The following is a 23,452-nucleotide window of genomic DNA, read 5'->3' as shown; positions in this document are numbered from 1 at the left end:
CTACACATTTTGATCTGTCATAATCAATTTAAATTGCTGTTCTATCTTGTTTAGTTATTTTTTAATAATTTTTTTGAAAAAGGGTAAATTCATGCGTACAGGGGGGTTTGACCGCCTTTAGCCTTGTGTAAAGAAAGAGTTAAAGCTTTCATAAATCTACTAATTACTAGTGAGATTACAAGAACTTGAACAAGAGTGGAATAAAAAGATTTTTAAACGGTAATGTCTTGATGGCCATTTGTGTGTATAAGAAGTTTTGGATAATATCTGAAAGTAACCAATTAATCTTTAGTACAAAAAGTAAAGTAAATAGGCCTACTGAATAAATCCACGAAGAATAAAACAAGCTCACATTAATAATTTTAACTTGACAAACTCATTTTGTAATTCCACTCACCATTAGATGGCATCACCCTTCGAATCATTCCTCAATCCATGTCTCTTGGACTGCAGCTGTGCACAAATAGAAATTGTAAGGTAGACTTAAATGCTATTGTACACAATAATAAATTTGTAAATGTAGAGAAAATAATACTTAGATTCACTATTTTTTAAAATTGTTCGGAAACTTTGTCCTTTTAAGTTCATATTGACGTACACCTCAAAGAAATCAAAACCAAACAAAAACTACGCACCAATTAATATACTTCTCAGCTGAAATGACTGGAAACTTTTTCCCCTTTGGTTCCACTGAGCCAACTCTGAAGAAAGCAGCCGTTTTTAAAATTCTCCGTGCACGAGAGGTGCTGAACCTGTTAAAAAAATCTGTAGTTGTTTCCACCATGTAAATACTACAATACAAATGCAAAATAAATTAATTCACTGATTGGGTAAGTTAAGATATAATGCTGAACCCTACTCCACTGATGAGGATCAATGGTTGCATGATGAATATAGCTACAAACCAGACCCAGTCTCTTAAATAAACCCTAGTGGGACTTCAGAGAAAATAATGGCATTAAGTGACTCAAATCACCAAGTTAATTAAGAGTTTAATCAAAGCTATCTTTATGAAAGTAAAACAATTTTAGTGGTCATAGTTAATAGACACACAGACTGCTCATTTTGACACCATGAAAAGCAAGTGACAGAATTATTTTATAAATAAAATCTATGCATATAAAATACTACATTATTTGTACTTTCATAAAATGTGTATTATTTGTTAATACAAATATTACACTGACCACACATTCTTGTCAGGAGAGTTAACCTGTAAGCCGATGCTATGCCTGCCTGTTTGTTAAATGGTTTATCAAGACTGTAAAGCATAACATACATATTAACTGATATATTAGCTAAAGTTAAAGGTAACATTTAAAAAAGGTGTCTAGTACTAACACATTATACTTAAATGACATACCACTTTTGTTCTAATTCCTTTCTTCATCAGCTCCTCTTTCCCCATATTTGAAGAAGCAGGGTGACCTGATTCAGTTTGTGAACTACATTCTGTAGTGTTTTGCTCTGCTCATCAACTTTGCTGAGAACTCTGTTCAAAAATGTATTTGAAATCAAAATATTACTTTTAGTCTTAAAAGTAATGACAAAGCAAAACTATGGATGCAGGTCTATTGACAATTTTTTTAATTAACAGAAAATGTTTAGATGGATATAATAAGGATGTGCATGTAGACCACTAAAAACACAAAACCTGTGCTTGTATAGTGATCCTCATGAAATCATAGAGGGAGACAAAATAAACTTACTGGTAAAATTCACTGAGCCAGACCTACAGTCAGTGTGATCTGCAATTAAAGATTGTTATAATTAGTTTCTTTTGTAAATCATGTAAAATAAAATGAAAAAATGGCATGCAGCATTTTAAGAGAATAGAAAATATATGTGATCAGATAAGTGATTGTTAGAAAAATGACAGACTTTGACAAAGTTCATTGCATAGCTTTGGATTTCATACATTTTGTTTTAATTTCAAAGTGTATAAGTACAAAAATAAAATTCTTTCTTTTGCTTTGCAATAATTTTCCAAAATTTTAGTTGTTCAGAAAGCAATGTGATTGTCTTGTTGCTTTCCCCTAGAATGCACCAAGACGTTTGGTAATCGCAGCACCACTGTTATTGAGAAAGCAGACGACGAATTTCAAGCATGACTCAATGAGTTCATGTCATAGATTTCAACTTCGAAGTTAATCATCAATGATACGAGAGATTGTGTGTGTGTAGTGTGCTTTACCTCTTGACTAGTTGATTTGAACCCATCATGCACTGTCATCTTGCTTCCGCCAATCGTATTCGCGCTCAACATTTCATTTCTGTAATTAGTAAATACGTGCAATTAGTAGGCAAGAGATACGATTAAACAATTTGATTATTTACAACAAGAAGGATATGGTTAAACCATTTAAATTATTTACAGCACATATAGAAGACAGCGTCATGTAAAAGCGAGTTGCCAGTGGATGTATGTGTGAGACCTGCCGGGTACAACACGTGAAACATTTCACAAAAAGCACTACAATACTTATATATGATCATAAATTATTCATGACTATCCACTGTTATAAAGTATATTTGTTTTAATGGCATCTTTCACTTAACTTTATTAAGACTTACTTCAGAAATCGGCGGTGTTTCACTTGAAGATGGACGTACAGTTCAAATGTCCGCGTGCAGGTCAAAGTAAAACCGGACGATGTGACCTTCCTATGACCCGTACACGCGGCGAGGGGTTTGGAAAACAGCGGGTGGAAGGATGCGACACGATCACGTGGCTACCAAATCGAGAGCGGCTGAAGAAAAAAAGCGCGATGGACGCGTCCGTTTAGGATCGAATTACACGCTTCCCATCCCAAAGTCTCACTTCCCTATCGGGGCCGTTCAAATGCCCAAAGCCCTTGCACGCTGGGATTACAGGTAGGGTCAGATTTGGAAGCTTAAGGTAATAAGTAATATTTATTAATGCTCATTCAGGATTCTTATCATTGACCTATATGACCTGAGTGTATGCGGCTTACATTGTGACTGGCTTTCTGTTTAGTGGATCCCTGTGTCGACTTGTCATCTGCTCCCTTTTATGGATTCCTTTGTCGACGTTGTCATCGGCTCTCTGTAATGAATCCATTTGTTGACATTATGCCATTTGCTGTCTCTTTAGCGGATCCCTGTGTCGACTTTCTCCTGGGGACCGGCAGGTTGCCTGATTCTCCTGTTCAACTGCGTGTATTTAAACCACACTTTGAGAATCAAAGAGTTCTGGATCAGACTATTAGTTAATTACACTAAAGGTAATTATTTTGTAGTGCCGCTGCATTCACAGCTGATGTGTTGAGCAAAATATTTCGCGTGTAATTCAGTTGCCATTCCTTGTAGATGTTTTCATTTTCTGATCTCTTGTCTTCAAGGGAATTTTTGGTATATGTTTCTTAACTTCCAAGACTTGAGACTAAACTCGTGGTTATTTATCGTGGACATTGTTGAGAGCCTGCTTGCTTTTTTGTGTCTGTTACCGTGGGTGTATATCACAAAAACATGCAAGGTCGAGGGGAGATGGGACGGTGAGTGCACCTAGATAGATAATATTGGCTACCCGAGATAAAACTGCGAGGGAAACAGGTTGGGGTGGGGAGTGAAGTGGGGGGGAGATGCTCGCAAGACTGGATGATTCTGATGTAACCAACAACTTATTCGGCGACTTTCTGTGAAACTTCTGAACCTGACATGCGCAAAGTGATGTCACGAATGATGTAAGGAGCTGTAGCGACTACGTGAAGTTCAAAGTTCGCGACAGTTTGTGGTGTTCCACTCACACACAGCTGTAATCGTCACGGCGTCATCCCTGGGCTGGCAGCTGGTGGTTCCACGACTTACACCACACAGTACAGTCTATCGTACAGTCGTGTGACCTGTGACCTCCCTGACATACCATGACATCAGAGACTGTTGCCACCTAACACCGAGATGCTGGTGACATAATTATTAGTCCTCAACTGCAGTACGCGAGTTTGTGACTTCCTCCGACTAAACCAGTTTTTTGTTTTCAATCCGTCATCCCTAGTGACCAACGGAGGTTAATTAGCGTTGATTGCGCTCCAGCAGTCTCGGTAATTAACCTTTACATGTGACGTCAGATGAGAGACATGACGAGGTTGGTTATCCGTCAGGTTGTGTTACAACGACTGCTTGCTAAGTTCAAAAACTGCCTGGTGTCAGTAGGTCGGTTTGTTTTCCTTTCATCAACCCACCTTACACTTCCCGCCAGCCACTCTCATCGACGACACCATTGCTGCCATCATCACGAGTTAGCTAACACTCGACGCTACCTTTCGCCGTAAAACATCTCTGCACCTAAACGGTGCACGTGCTACACCCACCAGCTGGAAGGCAGAGGGTGACTCCTCCTCTCCCACCCTCCCAACTCCCTCCCTCTCTTCCTCCCTCCCAGGAGAAGGCTTGCCGTGAAACTAGCGATGGGGGAGATGACAGATTTCACGAGGCACACAGAGGTTCTGTGTTCCCCTCCTCCCTGCTGCCAGCCCTCGTCTGCTGTATATCTGGCTCGCTTGCCATGTGCCCATAACGCTCAAGACTTCCTCGCAAGCCTGTGATATATTTTTTCAAACGTTGAAAATTCCACTTCCCTCCGCCTGCCCTCCGGCCTTTTGCACGCGCCTCGCCGATGTGGGAAGCCTGCACAAGTGTTAGTTCGTGCACGCGCGCGTGCATTTGTGTGTGTGGACGAGTGGTTCAGCCTGCCAAACGCGGAAGTGGCATCGTCTTGTGAAGTGCATTCAGAAGAGGTTTGTGGTTGACGGAGGCCAAGTCATGAATTTCCGAAGTTTCGAGGATTATCGCTTCTTCTACTACCAGACCTTACCGCGAACTAGGGTAAGTACAGGTGTGCGTACCTGCGTCTGTCTGTGTGTGTGTCTGGCGGTGTACACGTCGAAAGATGAGAGTGTGGCTGTGTGTAACTTTTGTGTTTCTCCCACTGCAGCCACGATGCTGTTGTCAAGGACGAGTCAGTCTCAGACTGTGTGTAGACTTTTCTTCTTCTCTCCTTCTTTCCACAAGAGTCCGCCAGTGGGCGTGACTGGCAATTCGTCCCAGGAATGTACATCCGACCCTGATGGTAGTGCAAGATTCTACCGTTGTTTTATTGCACATCTTCTTTCTTGATGTACACACTCTTTTTTTATTCCTCTGATCCTGTTTCCCTCTTTCGGTTTCTTTTTTTCCCAGCTCCCTTTGTAAACTCCTTGCCAGTCGTTTGGTTGTTTCTTCACTTCATCAATCGTTTGCTTTCTTTACCTCCGATGTCTAAACATTCGAGTTTATTTCCAGGCGAGCTTTTGTTGTAGACTCGCTTGCAGGATGTCTCCGTTTGTCCACCTGTAAAGCTAAAGGATGCGCCAGACATGCTTACTCTCAAGATTCATTAGCTTGATGAGTCAGCAATTTTCCGACAGACACCCGCCAAGTCTTGTGGGCCTGGGTACCGCCTGGCAAGTGTGGATGCGGGTGTGTTTGTGTTTGTGTGTGTGTAATTCTGCCTGTCTACTTGCTTGTCTCCATCTGTTTCTTTCCTCTTCTCTCCTCCTGTGCGTGTGCGATAGAGAGAGACTGAGGTAACCAAATATCCAACAGCCAAGACTGCGAAGACAGAACTTCCGGTCGTTGTGATGCCACTGGTGGTGTCATCGTCGTGCCCGCGGATACACGTAGATCATGTCGCACGTGCGCGGCTGGTTGCTCAGGTTGTTGAGTGAACGTTAACGAGAGGCGTGGGGGTTGCAAGGAGGGTTCATGCGGTCCTTTGAAGTTGCCATTACCGGCGTCACAGAGCGTTGGATGCCGGGTATTTGGTCTACCCAGTGTACTCTCGACTCCATAACCCCAACTCATCATCACAAGCAGAGCCTTACACTACAGGTAGTACATGCTTACTACACATAAAGTGTGGCCATGATAGATAATATATATATAGGAAATATTTCACACGAAGTATGGGCTTACTGGAAGGTATGTCCTTATTGTACAGTATGGACTAACTCGTCATGACATAAACTCAGAAACATCTAGACCTTAAAAAAACTCTTTTTTACAAATCGTCATAAAACGTGATACAAAAGTAAGGTTTTTTTTAAATCTTATAAGTGAGTAGTGATAGATGTATGCTCGCCAGTGAAGGGGTCTGGGAGACTGGGGAGGGCGTGGAATGGGGAATCATGTTTAGTGCCTTCGTCTTTAAAGAAGGTAGAAATCAGGGCAAGCCAATATAACAACACTAAACAGGTTCGTCCCTCCCTCTGTCGCAGAACGAGTTTTTCAGGCCTTTGGCCCCCTTGACTGAGGTATGCAGGTCTGCTTGTTGATGCCCTCCCCGGCACGATTCAGGTGTAGATGGCGTGACATTTGTTTACATCCTGCACGACAGGCTACAGGAGGCTTGAAATGGACTCAGGATGAAGATCAAGTTCTATTTTTAGAAAATCTTGTAACAAAATTTAGAAAACCAAAAAAATGCAACCCTGTGTGTGATTTACAACTTCTTGGGGAGTTTCCACTTGTTTATTGTTGTCCTTGTTCTTGTTTTTGTTTCTTTAATCAACCTTTCCCATTAACTAGTTCATCTCATGCATATTCTCCTGTAGTTATCATATCTTTGTAGATGTGTATGTACACGTGTGTGTCTGTGTGTACCGAGGTAGTCATCAGGAGTCGACACGAGAGGTCAAACATTTGACAGAGGCTGGAGCATCTAGATTGTAGATGGACCTCTTGGAGCATACATGAGTCCACTCTTTGATGTTTTCCGACCAATTTTGTTTTCGTTTCCTATCCCCTCCCCCAACCAACCTTTTATGCCAGCTTCCTCCCTCCGTGCTGTGGAGAATGGTCCTTGCAATACTGTTTGGCGAGGAAGCATCAAACCAAGAAGTGAGGGCGCTACTCGGAAAGCAGTTTTCCGGGCCTTGCAAAGCATGTGTATTCTGTGAAAGCTTTGATCTTCTTTTGCGAAGGATTGCTTCCGATGAAAGCATGCCCTGACTTTGGAAAACTCGCAAAGAAAGAACTACAACAGTGGGTAAGCTAAAGCACTATGAAATGTATTTCCAGCTTGCTGTAGTAGGAAAGAGGTGGTAGCTTGTTATTTTATTCATTTATCTCATTTATATTTTATTCATATTTTATTCATCTCTGGAGATGACAGTAAAGACTTTACTTTTTCACCTGCTCTTAACGTTACGCCTGTCTGTAATGTTCCGCGTCACGTATAATATCCTCGTATGGGGCCGCAGGTATGCTTGCAAAGGCCCGGATGCGGCCCGCGGGCTGCGTGTTTGACATGCCTGATTTACACATGCTGCCTGTCAGTCATGCAGAAATCGGTACACCTTCGTTCACCTAGGAAAACGATTGTCGTTTGGCGAAGCTGGAGGAAGATGACGTGTTTCCAGATCTCTCGTTGACCATTTTCACATTGGTGCCGTCAGACCCTGCAGGACTGGGCGATGGGGAGAGTTCACGGCTGCTTCATTACTCTGCTCATTAAGGTTATGAGGAAAATTAGTCGCCTATGATATAAACTGAAATATTAGCGCATTCAGCATTGGTCATTCGGTCAAGAATCCGAAACGGGAGCAAGGTGAGGCCACTCCGGAGTTAGACGAGAGACATATGGGAGTCTTCACCACAGGGTCTGGCTGGAGGCGACTCAAAGTCTGTTAACCTTTCCGTCTTTTTCACCGCCTGTCTCTTTCTTTCTTTTCATTTCTCCTTCCTTCCATCTCCAGCTCGACAGAACGTAGGTGGGAAGGAGAATGTCTTGACCATGTCGGGAGGTTATGAACCATGGGCTTTGCTACAGGAGTGGATGGGGTCAACTACCAACACCGTGCAAGGCCCGGGGTTTCCATCACCACATTGCTTTGGCTTTCGTACAGGTTTCACTTACCGACAGAATTAGAAAACTAATTGAGAGGGAAATTGTGTGCGGGAGGGGGTGTGCACCTCTCCGCAGCTACAGAGATTCTGTATCATGGTGTACCAATGATTTTAACCACCTGGCCCTCAAGGAATCGCCGGGAAGCCAAACGTTGTTGTTTGGTTGGGTGAGTCTCTTGTGCCGTTGCTGTGGTAACAAAATGTCTGCACAAGTCGGGCGGAAAAGAAGTGATGAGAGCGACATCTGTCGACAAGAAATGTAACCGGCGGATTATTTTACACGTACACATAAACATACACACAAATACCCAGTTATTAAAGGAAAAAAAAGCTCTCTTCCTTTTCTACTAGTGGCTTCGAGATGCTGTTCTCTGAACTAACTGCTGTGTCTCGGGGTCAGAGTTCATACCTCGCTCTTCTTACTTTGCCAGCAGTAAACAACAATCAAAATAGCTTCGTGTGTATTATTACACAAACATCTCGCCGTTCTTTCCTGTAATACATTGTCTGGCGGCGAGCATAAGAACTATACTTACCGACTTACCTCTTTACGCTGAGGTTATACCTGTGTGTTGTTTCGTAACCTGTCATGTTCCCTCGCTCCTCCCACTCCTACACACACACACAGATACACACGCAAGCTCACGCGCCTGTCTTGTAATGTTTGTACTTACACACTGACCTATATATCTCAGATGTAGGGCGGCATTTCGCACGCGTGGATGTGCATGCGCGGAAGAAAATAGAGAAGTGAGGAGTAAAAGGACAGAAAGAGTTGGGGAGGGAGTGTAATGGACAAGTGTAGGACAAACAGATCAGCAAACTAATGGACTTGATGAGTCTTGACAAGTGTAATCATTATGCGGGTATAGTGCACGTACGCGCACCCTCACACACCCATGTACTCGCAGACTGATACTCATTTATTCACACACACACAATTTATTTTTTTTTTTTTTTGTCGCTTCAGTTTTCTATTGAAATCATCACGAGTCTACAGAGCATTTCTGTCCATTCCTGTGTATACCTTTTTCTCACGCTCTCTCTCTCTGCGCTCAATCATCAGACACACATGATGCTTCCCGAGTTAACAGCCTCCTCGCTGCCAATTTATTTTACCTTTATCCTCAATGGCGCAGACTTACACCATGAAGGCAAAACCAGAACTGTGTGAAACAAACTGTCTGGCCGAGTGTCTGGCTTTATCTGCCTGTCGGTCTAACCTGCTGAGGTAAGCCGGTACACCCAGGTGGTGTATATACAGACACCAAAAAGCAATTACCATTTCCACCCGTCTCTGACGCACTCGTCTGCTTTTATTCCTAGCGATTCCATTTGACCTTCTTTAATTCATTTTGTTGTGGGGGGAGACATTTTTAAAATTTATGTCAAGAATGTCAAACTTGGTTTCAGATTTCTCTATTTTTGATACGATTGTAGTGCTTTTGCTATTGCGTCTGGGAGCGTTCGAAGAATTATGTATTCATGTGACCTTCCACCCGACATTATGAGTTTGACCTCTTCTGGTTTTGGTGTGCTGTATCTGAACAACAACTCCTTTGCTTACTATGAAATAAACTGCCGTCGAAACACATGTAGCAAACTACCTTCAACCTCAGTTTTCCGCTGACCTTTTTTTACTGCTGGACCGACTTTAAAAAATTAAATTTAAATTTCAAAAGATGAAGTCAAACCTACATCATTAGTTTTGAAATCATGCGAAAAATTAAGAACCAGTTTTTGAAAATTAAAAAAAAAAACCAAGCATGCAACATTGGTACTTGACAAATATGAAAATACAATGGCAGGGTTGAGGCATGCAGTGTCATCTGGCGGGGTAGCAATATGGCGGTTAGTTGGCTTCACGCAGAGCCAGCCAGGGTCTATCTGTTAATGAGAGGACCATGTGAGTGAGGTGGCCATGACTCTCTTCATGTTGGCAGGTCGTCAATAAGCCCAGCTGTGCTTTCTCCACATGTCTTGTGGTTTGGAAGGTACATGTATACATTTAAATTGGCCCGAGCATCTTGAAACTTGTAAGCAACGCCGCTTCTGCCAGTCAGGCTGTTAATATAGACATGTAGGCACTTGTGTGTTTGTACACAGACACACGTGTACGCAGCAATGTACCTACACAAACATGTGACCGTACACATGTACCTACAGTCACATTGTGCTGGGCGGTTTACTTGCAGACATGTGTTAGGTGCAAAAAGGTGAAGTTTGTCCTTTAACCTTTTGTTGGGAGGAGAGAGGAGATGTTAGAGACTGAACTTTTCTCGCGCAGCCTTGCCTTCCCAACCCTCTGTGGAGTCAGGTACCCATCTCCACCACCCAGGTCGACTTGGGGAGGTGAGCTGTGCTACGCGGGTATCGAACTGTTCGCCTCTCAGTTCGGACACCACTCGGCTAACCGCTTCTCCGTCGCATGTATTTACAGACAAAAGCATGGAATCATGGATCTACAGACACACATATACCAAAGCATGTACCTTTGCACATTGCACAGAAATGCTTTCACACACAGGCTACACTCGTTACACATCCGCACACATGTACGCATGCGCTGTCACACAGACATTTTCGCCGGCACCAGATCTCAGCTATGGACATGCCAAATACAGAGCGTAGACAGAAAAAAAAGAATGAACATAGTTTTGCTGGAGGGAAAGAAATGTTGAAGAATGGGTTAATGGAGCCACACATACAGAGAAGAGCTTTATGCTACGATACAATTGACGTCACTTCCGGATATTTGTCTCTAGATAATATATATACACTCTCTCAGCAGCTGAGTGGTCGTTGTTCATGATGATTTTTTTCGCCCGAAGTCAACAATTTTTTTAAGTGAGTCTGCAGACAGCTGACTCGTTGCCAAATCTTGTCTGGGAACGTGAACTGCACGCGCTGATTGGGCTTTGGTTCCGACAGTGAAGAGAACGTGTACACCATGACCTCCTGAACTCCTCCTGGACTGACTGACAATCCAGATGTTGTCTTTGTGCTGACCTTTCAACAGATGATGATGACGACGATCATGATAACCGTGGTGATGGTGGGGAGGGGGGATTAGGGACGACAGGGCTTTTTTTTAAAAAATCAGTTCTGACTAAATCTAACTTAATAAAAAAAAAACACTTCACAATTCTCTCTCTCATTTATACTTTTTACACACACACACACACACACTTTCTCTCTTTTATTATCTCTCTCTCTTCTTTATATCTTTCACTTTTTTCTTTTCTCTTTTAGTATATATTCATTTACATCTCTCGCTTTCTCTCCATCTCTCGGATTCTTTCCTTTCTCTGTATTTTTCTCCCCCCTCCCCTTCTCTCTTTCTCACGTAGCGTTGCGTCCCTTGGTGGACGATCTCTAAATTCATTTTGTTTGTTGTTAAATGACTGCGTCTGCTTCTTGCCAACAGCCTCATGTGATGCCTACAAAATTATGAATTAAATTTTCTTTCCTTTGGTCTTGATTTATTTTCTTTCACACACACACACACCGCTTTATTCATCTTTCCGCGACATGATTTAGCTTGTCTGCTGATCCTTTACATTTGAATTTTGCATTAGAAAAAATAAGCTGCACGCCTACTTTGTATAAATCATTAATTCACTAAAAACCACTTATGTTTATCATCGAATTAGTCATGTTTGTATACTTTCGGAGAATCTTCTGTTATCTTTATCCCTAAAATAAATACCTCAGTATAAGTAAAACGCCGAAGTATGCTTTTCTTAAATGTCTAAGGTGGCATTTTTGAAATCGTCAGAGTGTAGGTGTACCCTCAGGTCATTTCGTTGCCCTCCGTGAGGTAAGAGTAACCAGGTGTAAGCACTCAAGCCCCATGGAGAGAGTTTTTGTCAATCAACTAACATACTTCATCGAACCAATGTTCCCTCCTCACCCCACCCACGCTTATTGTCTGCGGTAATTTCTGTTTTATCCCAGGTTTCAACGATTCCTTCTCCCCCATGCTTAGGACACAGAGTCGACGGATAACTATTTCTGTCCATCCTGAGGACACTGGGGGCGGCTTGCATGAGATCTCCTGTGTCCCGTCCTTAATGTCAGAGAGCAAGGAGATCTTGTGAACGTTTCCTTGCCTACAGAGTGCATTGTGGACGCTCACATCGCCCAGCCATCAGGCAATGTAGATATGAACAGTGGAGCGGTGACCTCCAGTACTGTGAATGGTGTTCACAGCGCGATGTCGCGATGCCGCGAGGCACACAGTGCACACCCTCCTCGCTCAGTCTCCAAGTGCACGCGCACCCGTACGCTCGTGCACCATCAGTGCACCATTGTCATCAGACCTCTACTACTCGGGTGACTGTGACAGTGCACTGTCCACCATTGTACAGTCACAAACTGTGTCCGGTACCTCAGACCAATCCTCTGTCCTTTCATCAAAGTACAACGGGTGGGTGTGCGTGAGGTGGGGGCTGTGTATGAGTGTGTGCATCTTGTACAAGCTTACTGTACATGTCAGGGTGTGTTCTTGCTCCTACCAAGCACCCAGTGTCAGAAATCTCCTGGCACCAGCTAACTGCCATGGGTGGGGGAGCTTTAGCGGGGTGTGCTGTATATAGGCGAAGGTGACAAGAACCAGATGATAGGGCGAATCACCAAAATACCCGGCTTCGTGTATACGAAAGTTCATCTTCCTCACCCTCACTGTTATACTTGTGTGTGCGCGTGCGTGCGAGCATGTGATGCATCTTTGCATGTGTGTAATTGTAGCAATGTGCATTACTAGATTTCTATATATTTCTCTATCTTTCTTTCATTCTTTATTACTTTATCTTTAATTTTTTACACGATTTATTCGAACGAGTCTTTAATCAATCATTTTAAGTTAATTATTGAGAAATTATACGCTTCATATTTTGTTCTTACTTTTTACACTAATTACCACCGCCATGTTGAGTTTGTGCAGTCAGTTGCATGATTCAAAAATGTTTACACGTTTTCTAGCGAACATTTATCGTAAACTCGTGAAATTAAAATATAATATCTTTAGATCGCCCTGGTGGAAATGTTCTGATGTTTTTGCTGACGAGAGAGATAGAGAGAGTGTGATAGTAGAGGAGGAAATTCTTGGCTCTAACCTATCGAACAGACGCGAGTCGGATCGCCGCCCGGACGGTTGCAGTCAGTGGTGTATCGCATAATAAAGATTATTGAGAGGAGGAGAACGACAGCAGGAAGTTCAAGACGATAAGAGGTGGGGAGCATAGTAAAAGAGACAAGAAGAACCCTATGTTGCTCTAGTCTACACCGGATGGATTTTTACTTCCTTTTAATTCCCATCTGCCGACAGAGTGCTTTTGCTTCGCATTTAAAGCATTTTGCCATGTTTATTATTGTTGTTGTACACAGCATTAGCGAGTTCTTGTTGAAAGCACTTAAAAATGTTTATCTTTCCTTGTCTTTTCATGATCTTTGATTGACAAAGAAGCAGTGCAAGGCTTTTTGGGGAAAGAAAAAACAAAAAAACAAACAAACGTGAAGGTGTTTCTTAAGAAAGACAAAGAACAAAGAGACACCGTGACATGAGTGGAAAGTTAAATATAACTTGCCGACTCACATATGACCTTAAGGTTAAAGGTAAAGCGATGGTCGCGACTGTAGATAAGTTTTTTGATGAAAGGTCCAGTGATTTCACAGTAATTTTGACTTTTCTTATCGTCAGTATTTATTCAAATAATGCGGATTAGCACTACTTTAGCACTAAGTATTTTAGCGCTGCTTTAGTTCTTGCTTAGCATTGTTTTAGCACGGTTTCAGCATAAATTTTGTGCTGGTTTAGCATCACTTTAGTGCTACTTCCTTCACCCCATCCTTTGTCCTAACCTTGATAAGAAGTCCCCTGCACGTGCATCTCTCGAGACAAGCAGATGGTCCTAGGGGAGGCATCGGAGGGTGATGTGCGCGTGCATGCCTATTGCGCCAGCCAGCGCCTGCACGTGCAGACGGTGTTGAGAAACCGTTTCCAGTGACATCAAACGACTCTCACACACACATCACAGACAACGTATTCGGCGTTTGGGAAAAATACTTCGACGACGACAACAACAAATGAAAGAAGAGGCAGGAACAAAATGACAACACACCCTCCCGTTGGTTTCTGTTCTGCTCGTCTGGTGCCGCTGTGCCTGGCACCGTGCACGTGAGTGTGTGTCTGGTGGCGACACGGTGCGGCTGACTTTGGAATGGTTTCAAGACGCCGTCTGCCGTGCGGTGCCAGTACAAGGGTGTGTGAAGTGCATGGTGTTCGTCGTGGGTGCCGGGGGTGTGTGGGAGGAGAGGGGCTCAATGGACAGCTGCGTGAAGCGGGTGTTGCTGCACCCTCCTCATCCGGGGTCGTCTCGCGTAACCAGCTGACGCGCGAGCGCTGATGCTGCAGGTCGTTCAGCAGACAGGATTTCAGGAGTTTGGGAGTGAACTGTGCACTGTAGGGGTGGTTGTGGTGGTGTTGTCTCGGTGGTGCAGTCTACCCTTGTCTGTCGTTTGTAGACTAATTCTACACTTTCACTCCGACTGTGGTCAGCTGTGTGAACTGTGTACACCCGAGCCGACAAGTGAACTGTGCGATGTTTGTGGTGTGACCCAAATTTTTGAACAGAATGCGAACATTGAACTGTTCAAGCCTGTTCATAACGACTGAACGGGCCTGACACAATGGATTGTGCACAGCGTGATCGAAACAGATTGTAAGCAAACTGTGAACACTTTCAGTCGTTCGGGGTGAACAACTCGTGGCCTCGTTTCGACATTCATCAAAGGATGACGGCTGCCTGACGTGTCAGGGACTCTTGGTGGAGCAGGAAGAGGCACAAGGTTTTTGTCTTTCACGCTCAAGTTCACTAGCTTCTTTGCGGCTTTTTTTTTTTTTTTTTTTTTCTCACGAGAATTCCAAGTGTGGGATGCTGCGCGGTTCTTGCGTGGCTTAACTCGGATTTGTTGCACTTCCTGTCTGATTGCCTCCCCTTGTTCCTTTTCGTGGATGTCATTGGCGTGGTGGCGCTATTTACAGGACCATTGAGGCTGGCATTTCAAGAACGGAAAGCACTGAAACTGATAGACTTGTCTTCTGCACTTTGTTCTGCGATTAGGTTACAAATCGACACTACGCCGTCACGTGATCAGACTACGTCCTAATTCCTCTCTCCATCACTGGCATGGGGCCTCTGTGATAGTGCTAATGCTTGATTGAATAACTTTGCTTGCTGGCAAGAAGCACTTTAGGTTTTCTCTCCCACCTCCCAACTCTTTCTAACCTCGTGTACGTGGTGTGTACACTATAGGCGAGCTTACACACGACAATCAAGCTAAACCTCCAATTCTTACAGTTCAAAGTAACTGCCGTTCATAATCTTAGAACTGGATTGTTTGCTGTTCAGTGAAACAAAGAATTCATACAAGGCTTGTCATGGAAACCATGCAGCATCTGTGATCATTGTGGCATGGTAGACAAGTTATAGGTCTTGTGCAAGTTACTATCCCCATAGTGACTTGACAGAAAGGTCAGACCTCATTACAATATCTGCACCAATGTTTGTTACCTGGACCTAAGTGAAGACATAAAACTATAAACATTTGCAGAGACAGAGGGCTTGGCACTGTCAACATTATCTCAGTCAATAAACACTGTGACTACAGAGAAACCTTGAACATCCCGTCATAAGCTTTCTTTACCAACAAATAAAACGTGTAATTATTCCTAGTCGTAAAAGTTTAATGTTTAATCCTCAATTCAAGACTTAAAAGAAAGCTCGGACCAGTCAAACAAGAAAAGTTCTATGAATGATCCTACATGGTAAAAAATTTTACATCCACTTCCATTACGATTTGAAAAAGATTGAATGAGCTAGAATGGACTGTAAAAGCTCGACAAATGTGAAAAAAGTCTTCCTGCTGTTTACAACCCTTTGATCACGTGAGATAGAGAAATGCCAAACGAAAAATAAAAATCAAAATGGGCCATTTAGCTGAAATCTCTACTACTGGCAAGAAATGCACGCAGCGAAAATAAAGTCTTGATCAATGCCAGCCAGCAGCTAGACAGGCCGCCAGGGACATCAACAGGTAGAGCAGAAGGCGAACTGCGTGCAGTAATGAACCGACAGGTGTGGGCAGGTGAGGTGTCGCTCACCTTTGTGTACAGCGTGCAGATGGATATGGAAACGAGAGCTGCTTCGGTCGCACCTGTCCAGCCAGGCAGGTGCCTGCACCGACAGGTAATTTTTTATGAGAGTAGCTTTTAATGCGATTAAACTTTACAAGTGCAGGTCTCCGAACAAGACTGACAGTATCTTGAAAAATCAGCGGTGATGTAGGCGGAGAAGCTTTTGCAGCCAGTTCATTGGCGTCTGTGTGCGTTGCTTCCGATGATGGACCGCTCAACTCGTTACTTGTAATTCTAGACGAGGAAGACTGTACTGTCAATAACACCTCCAGACGTAGAAGAGGACGGGATGGGGATGTTAGCAGTAATCTGGTTTCTGACCCTGCGATCGAATTGCTTAACCATGGCAACTGGTTCAAAAGTAGGCTCTAGGTAACGTGACTGAAACCGAGCACACATTAGAAAAATCTTAAAGATGAACTCTTTCAAAGTGCGGGGAGAATTTTATTCAGCAAGAAAGTGCTTTGAAAAAAAAGTGTGTTGTTGTTGTTGTTGTTGTTGTTGTTGTTGTTGTTGTTGTTGTTGTTGTTGCATTCACCTCAGATTTTTATAACTCGTGTGATCGGTATGCCTCGGACTGGGGCTTGGTAAGGGTCGGGCTGAGGTCAATACCAAAGATGACCGTTGCGCTACTGATGTTGAGCTGCTCGTTCCCGAACCGTTCAATTTTTATTGGGAGGCCTGGGAAGGTAAGAGGGGAATAGAGAAGTCATAGTCATTAAATGCCGATCACTATCAAGGTTTCTTTTCTTCTTATATTCCGTTGTGGAGAAAGATGGACCCAACGTTGGCAGCTCGTTCGGTGCACGTGCATGTATAGCAGCATTTGAGCGCGCGCGCGTGTGTGTGTGTGTGAGGGAGAGAGAGATATTTTCAGAAAATCGAGAAACGAGAACGAAGCAAGAAAACAAACAAGCAATGAAAATAGGAAACAAACAACAGACAATTGAATCCAATTTTTATAGTGCATTTATCTCGTATTCTTAATTTTAAAGGCCATGTATCCACAAGCCTTAGTAATTTTCTTGTCTAATTCCCTTAGCAATAATTGGATTTAATATCTTTTGGCTTTTAACCTATATAATAAGGGAAATATTATCATATTTTAATAAAACACCTGCATACCTATATTATTGTGTCAATCAGCGAAAGCATAGGTGCATAAATGTAAGTTATTTTTATGGGAACAAATCCCATCCCATCGGTATTTTCAAATGTATACTGCTCAGTCACATTTTAACAACATAATTTTCAAAACTCTCACAAATTAACAAGGGTACTACGATATTTTCCATTCAGGCAAGTGGGTACCTTCCTGACAGTGTGGAAGAGCGGTTGCGGCGGTTGGAGGGGAGAAACAATCCCTGGGCCTGCAGGTGAGCGTGCTCTCAGAGCAGGTAGAAGCCCAAAGTGAGAAAATTGCGGAGCTGGAATTCCAAATAGATGACAGAGACCAGCGTCTTATGGAGGCGCAAGACACGATACAAAATGTAAGTACATGTAAAGATGTTGGTACTCTCCTTTTCTGTGATGTGCTTGATTTCAGATCTACTGTAGATGTTCTATTTAATTTTTTTTAACTCATTTATTTAATTATTAAATGCTATAACCATTCGACGAAATATATATATATACACAGGGGAAACTACCATTATAACAATCTTACTGAGGCTTTAAGCGTTATCTCCCCTGCTATCCGACCTTGACCTCCGTGCGAGCACTCTAATACAGGAAAACTTGCCAAGTCTTCCAAAACTTATTGTCGACGTTATTTAACTTCGTGCTTCTCAAATTGTAAGTTGACTTTCATCAGTTTTGAATTTAGGAACTCGTTTCTTTTACGGTAAGTGATAAATGTGCAATTTTCGATAACACGAGCGACTTTTTAAGCCATAATCCGCGCGATTTGTTGGACAGTCTGCACTGCTTGCGTCGGATCAGACAGCTTCTCTCCCGCTACACTTTTTTTTTTCTTTTAAAGCACCTCTGAGGTTGTGTTTGTTTTACTATTTCATGCCCAAAAGAAAAAGCGTCAGAGGAAAATTTTTCACAAACATGTTTGAATTTTGCTTTTTCTGTTTTTAGATGTCGAAAGAGCATTTTTTAAAAAAGTTTACTTTACCATTCTGAAGTGAAAACAAATTGCAAAAGTTTCTCGACAACCTTTGCACAACATGAAATAAAATCAATCCACGTGTTTCCATTATCATTATTTTCAATTAGAATTTAACACTGAAAGGTTCAGTGAGGAATCGGTGGTAAAGAACATTCTTACTAATAATATTAGTAGAGCTATTCCCTTCTCTCTCGTCTCGAATTTTGCCTTTGGCAAAATATTGTACTTCAGATCACATCATATGTGAATTAAACCTTCCGGAAGCATTTATCGTGTGCTAATTTACCAACTATGCATATCTTTGCTGCTTTTTTCTTATTTTTTGTAGTGTTTCTCATTTTTAAACTGCTGTATTGCATGTTGCTAGAATAATAGAAAAATAAGAGTAATTTATTGTTGCTGTAATAGTAGAAGAAAAACAAAAGTAATATGTTATATGTGAGTAAGAGTTTCTTGGTGTATATTTAAGAGATGGTAACTATTAGAAGTACACTCAAAGTAACTCAGTATTTGAATGCATATCATCACAAAATCATTTCCATGATGGGAGCCATTTCCATCATTCTTATTGAATAATTCCTATCTTGTTTTGGAACACCTGAATCCTGCCTACCTAATCATCATTCACATTTTTATAACTCCAAAATATATATATCTGAAATAGGTCAGCATAATATAAAATATATAATTAGCAGTTATTTTATAATTAGACACTGAAATAAAAATTTAGGTTATTCAAGAAAATGTTCTGCTCTTGTTTAGTCAAGTCAAACTATTTTCCAGAACTTAGGCTGGGTTTTAGTGTTTTTAGATTTGACACCTCTGATTTTGATTTTTCAGATCTATTTTTTGGACCTATTTTGTTATAGCAAGACCTATTGATTCCAGTAGTGGGGTAGGATATCAAAACCACTCAGTTTCTCATAGTGGGAGTTTACACTGAGGCTTCCAGTACCAACTCCAGATTACTTGTTACTAAAGATTTAAAGAAATATCATTTAAAAATAGCTTTATCTTATGAGGTATGGTGATAATTTTCTAGTCTTTATGTCATTACTTTATAAATCTAACGTGTCTGCAACACATAAATGTTAAGTACAGTTGGGACTCCAGGTCTTTGTATTAATACAGGTCTTCAAAATAGGGAAGCAAATGATTTTAAGTGTCATATTGTGGTCATACACTGGGGCTTTAATTCTGTACAAAGATGGAAAAATAAATTAGGATGTGATTGGCAAAAGTAATAAGTAAACTTCAAACTCAGTCTTTCAGCATGTGAAAGCTATTTTTGCAGTGGGAAGAAGAGTGCAACACAGGGCTGCCTTGGTTTTAAGTCATTTTCTTAACCTTGTAAATACGTTTTAATGGTGCATATCATCAAGAGTATTTGTTGTGGCCAATGCTATCTGCTTTAATACTGCTCTACTTTTGTCCATGTTCCTGTTGTAAAATTAAGTCTTATGCACTCTGCAAGAACATACATAGTTAATGCAAGAATCTTGGAAAAAGCCAGATCATTATGCTGGAAAATAAGCTGCTGACATTTTGTCATGGAAAACTTCCTAGCTGTCTATTGTACACAACTTAGAACAGAAGGTGAATGGGGCAAGATACTTGGTCAGGTGTTTGACTGAACACCCCTGTCCCCTGCCCACCTAGCAGCAGGTACCACCTGATATGATCAGCCTCTGCCTTCTGAATGCTTTGTAGTAGACAGTGACAATCCACTGCCCATGCAACGACCCAGCTATGGCTCCTAAACGTTTATTAATTTCTTCGTTTGTGAGTTTATCAAGTTACTTTTATGTCACAGTTTTCAGTTATCTTCATTGCATGAATAGCTAATGTAATAATTTAAAGTCGCCTTTTACATTTTAGAAACCTATGCGATCTGACTGAATGGCAGGAGAAATAAAGGGGAGAAACTCTTAGCTACGAACCAGAAATGGATAATAGTGGTTATGCCCCCTGAGCTTTGCTGCTTGCTGAACTAACAGAATGCCATCGTGATAGTGTTGAGTTCTGTAGTCGAGAGCAGGTTTACATCACATGACCAAACAATATTTGTACAGTATGATTAGTAGGGGCGTCAGCAGGTCGGGGATATAGCCACTTCTGTCAGCAAGGCACACTTAATGAGATAGAACTACATTTGCAATGTAGACTTTCAGTTGTGGCTAGAAATGAAACAGTTGCTGGAAATGATAGGGCGCGGCGATGGAATGTCAAAATAGACTGAAACTTTTAGAGGTTTTGCTGGTCGAGAGAACAAGATCGATTGTCATGAGCCCAACCACCTGCTGACGACCCACTTCACTGATTTGAATGAATGAATCAGAGCAGGCAACTAGATGGCGGCTTATTTTAATTAACTGTTAATTTTCTAGCCCAATATATGGACGCAGGAGGGAAACGGTTCACGGCGACTATTGTTTGTTGGAAAAGTACTGTGCTCATTCATACGTGCGAAATTTCTGCCCCATTGTTTTCTCCCCTCACCCCTCTTCTCTCGGTACCTGCTCGGCGAGTCATCAAGGGGCGGGGGGAGTCAGTCTTTTGTCAACACGATACACGTACAGCATCGTTCGTCTGGCGGTCAATACGGTTAGGAGTGACATACCGACCTATTTCAGCATTCAACCCGTTTTGGCGCCGCGATGACGACACATGTACGCGCTTCGGAGAACTTGCGTGCGTGCGTACAGCTTGCTGCCCTTTAGCAGCCTCCCACCTGGGGCAGACGTCACGGGGTCGTGCGCAGGTGACACTAAGCGGGACTGCGTGTCCCTGGGGACGCAGAAGACTAATCTCCCATTGGCCTTCTGTGTTGCTCAAATGCCGACAGTGGAAATCCTTCCAACATCAGTGAAAAGGCTGAAGAGTGACAGGGCAGTGGTTCCGCGTTTAGTTTCGAACTGCTGGCAAAGTATTGTTTTACGGTTTCACATATGACCGATGTTACTCCCCGTGTTGCGTCGCCCTTCCTATATGTTGGTCTATGAATAACCCGGGTAGGTGGGATGGTGACTGTGTCATCACATCGGCAGCCTGGCCAACGACAGTGGTTGGCGGTCACGCTTTTTTGTGTGTGGTGGTGGTGGTAGTGGTGGTAGTGGGGAGAAGTTTAAATGTCACGTCCTGTTGAGGTAGGCGGCAGCCGGAAGATAGAGACGGCGGGTCGCACGGGAAACCAAGCAGGAACCGAACAATTCTCGCCCCAGATGATAAGGCTTGGTCAATTTATTTAAAAAGAGTTCTGAATAATACTGACTCATGCGTGTGTAATGACAGGATTTTTCCTCACCGTGTGTGGTTTCTGTTAACAAAGACGCCTGTGTGACGAACAGTGACGTGCAGGCCATGCGGTAGAGAACCACCTGGCGGGTAGCCGACGTTACCGACGACAGTGGCGATAAACCGGCGGAAGGCGGTTTCGTTTTGCAAGTTGACCGTGGTGGCTTGGAGGGATTCGACATTTCATACACGTGGTCTCACTGGATTTCACGATGGAGGCAAAAAGTGCAGGAGCTTTGGATGTACCTACTGAGGGGAAAACCTTCAAACATTCCCAGGTGAGATGTACGTTTGAACTTGGTTAAGTTCTGAGCAGACGGTTGATACATAATGTTTATTTACCCAAACCACGTGTTGGGCCGATGTTTACGTGATGTCTGTAAGACCGCCGACTTGTTGATCTCTGTAGGACAGACGTGTGCTTGATGTTTACCTGTAGGACGACCATTGTGCTCGGGCAGAGGGATTGGGGGCTGACAATGACTGAGTTCCGCGATCATTCATGACCTACCCCTGCCTAACCCTGCACATCAGTCATGTGACCATGTGAAGACGAAGAATGACGTGTTTTTAACTGGTTTGTAAAGAATGGTGGTTGGTTCTGAAGATTACGAACTGAACGTGTTTGCATTTGAATGTGCGTCTTTATAAGTACGAGCGTATTTCACAGCAGGAAATGTTGAATCCGAAAGCAGCTTCGAAATAGATATTGTAAGGGTTTATCTCCCTTTCTCCAGTAGTGTTTCTCTTTCCCTCTTGCACGCGCTCGCTCGACCGGCACATCGAAATTAAAATATCAACTAATTGAACAGTTTACGCCCTCCAGCTTCTCCAGAACTCTTGAGCATGTCATTTGCTCTTTTGTGCCCCCGTTACAGTAAAAAGTCGCTAAGTTTTATTGCGCAGGTAACAAGTCCCCTGGTCGACGTTTTCGTGGCGAGTGTATGAAAGGTGAGACAGCAGACGGTCATTTGAAGATCGTTTAAATGATCTGTCAGCTTAATGTAAAGCACGATGAATAAAATGTTGATTCCAGTATATCTGGAGAAAGGGTTGCAGTCACACGATGCTGTATTGCTTGTAAACAGCGGAACCCGGGATGCAACGGGGAGCTGTCGCCCCCTCAGAAGAGATGTTGAGGGCGAGAATGTTAAAGTCGTTCACTGTCAGCATGAAGTTTGACCCCCCCCCCCTCTTCACAACCCCAGAGTCGAGAAGTTTCCTACGCCAGTGGTAAACAGCAGTCTTATCGCACGTACCCGTTACCCCACACTCACACCTTCCCCTCCTTCCACCTCCAGAGATGGGGAGGGGATGTGTGGGAAATGACGCGATAACATCGTCGATGCAGATTATTTTGGAGACCTGCAGTCGCTGGTTACGATTTTTACTTTCCCCGTTAAGAAGAAAATCTCCGTAGGTCACAGGTGATGTTATTTCTGGCAGACAGATTACCTGGGATCCGTGTACCTGTCTGCTGTTTTTGCCAGCTTCGTGGGGCCTGTTTACCTCTTTCCCCCCCGGGCTGCATTTCGTATCTAGCCTGAGGAACCGGTATTATTTCTTTTTCAGTCAAATCACGTGTTCTGAAGTGAAGCTGCGGAGGAAAATAAATAACCTGAGTAAAGACTGCCGGAGCACGTGTTCGCGAGATTGCGCCCCCTCCACCCGCTTTACCCCTCAAGTCTTTCGCTTCACTCCCCCAGCTTCCATCTTTGGTTACCGCTGTCATTCACCAGGTGTTGCTGGATTCAGTGACACGATACTGTATTTTTAACACATTCGATGTATTTTCAGTGTCAGATAGTTTCCTTTCGTGGCTGTAAGGTTGACCGTAATCCTCCCTTTTGAAGTCACCGGACTGTTCTGTATTGAACCCCCGGTACGGATCAGCCTGGTCTATATAAATAACTGTTAATTGTTCTAAGTGAGCTATTTTG

General features: G+C 42.9%; 1 protein-coding gene across 5 annotated transcripts in view; it reads left to right on the top strand.

The window, feature by feature from the left end:
• The first annotated feature begins 4,382 nt into the window (after window positions 1-4,382).
• Window positions 4,383-23,452, top strand: part of LOC112560634 (liprin-beta-1-like) — a 67,047-nt gene continuing 47,977 nt past the window's right edge. The window contains exons 1-2 of one of the 5 annotated variants that reach the window (XM_025232586.1): window positions 4,383-4,845; window positions 17,402-17,592. In XM_025232586.1, the coding sequence (XP_025088371.1) occupies window positions 17,566-17,592 (27 nt within the window). In that variant the 5' untranslated portion in view covers window positions 4,383-4,845; window positions 17,402-17,565. Of the gene's footprint in view, window positions 4,846-15,823; window positions 16,155-17,401; window positions 17,593-17,781; window positions 17,897-21,073; window positions 21,791-23,452 lie in introns of those variants that run through there. The other 4 variants (XM_025232587.1, XM_025232585.1, XM_025232589.1 and 1 more) reach the window with 4 other exon arrangements.

This window comes from Pomacea canaliculata, linkage group LG3 (assembly GCF_003073045.1).
Source record: "Pomacea canaliculata isolate SZHN2017 linkage group LG3, ASM307304v1, whole genome shotgun sequence".
Taxonomy (NCBI): Eukaryota; Metazoa; Mollusca; class Gastropoda; order Architaenioglossa; family Ampullariidae; genus Pomacea; species Pomacea canaliculata.
The sequence above is the reverse complement of the archived record's forward strand: the minus strand, read 5'-3'. Positions and strand labels throughout refer to the sequence as shown.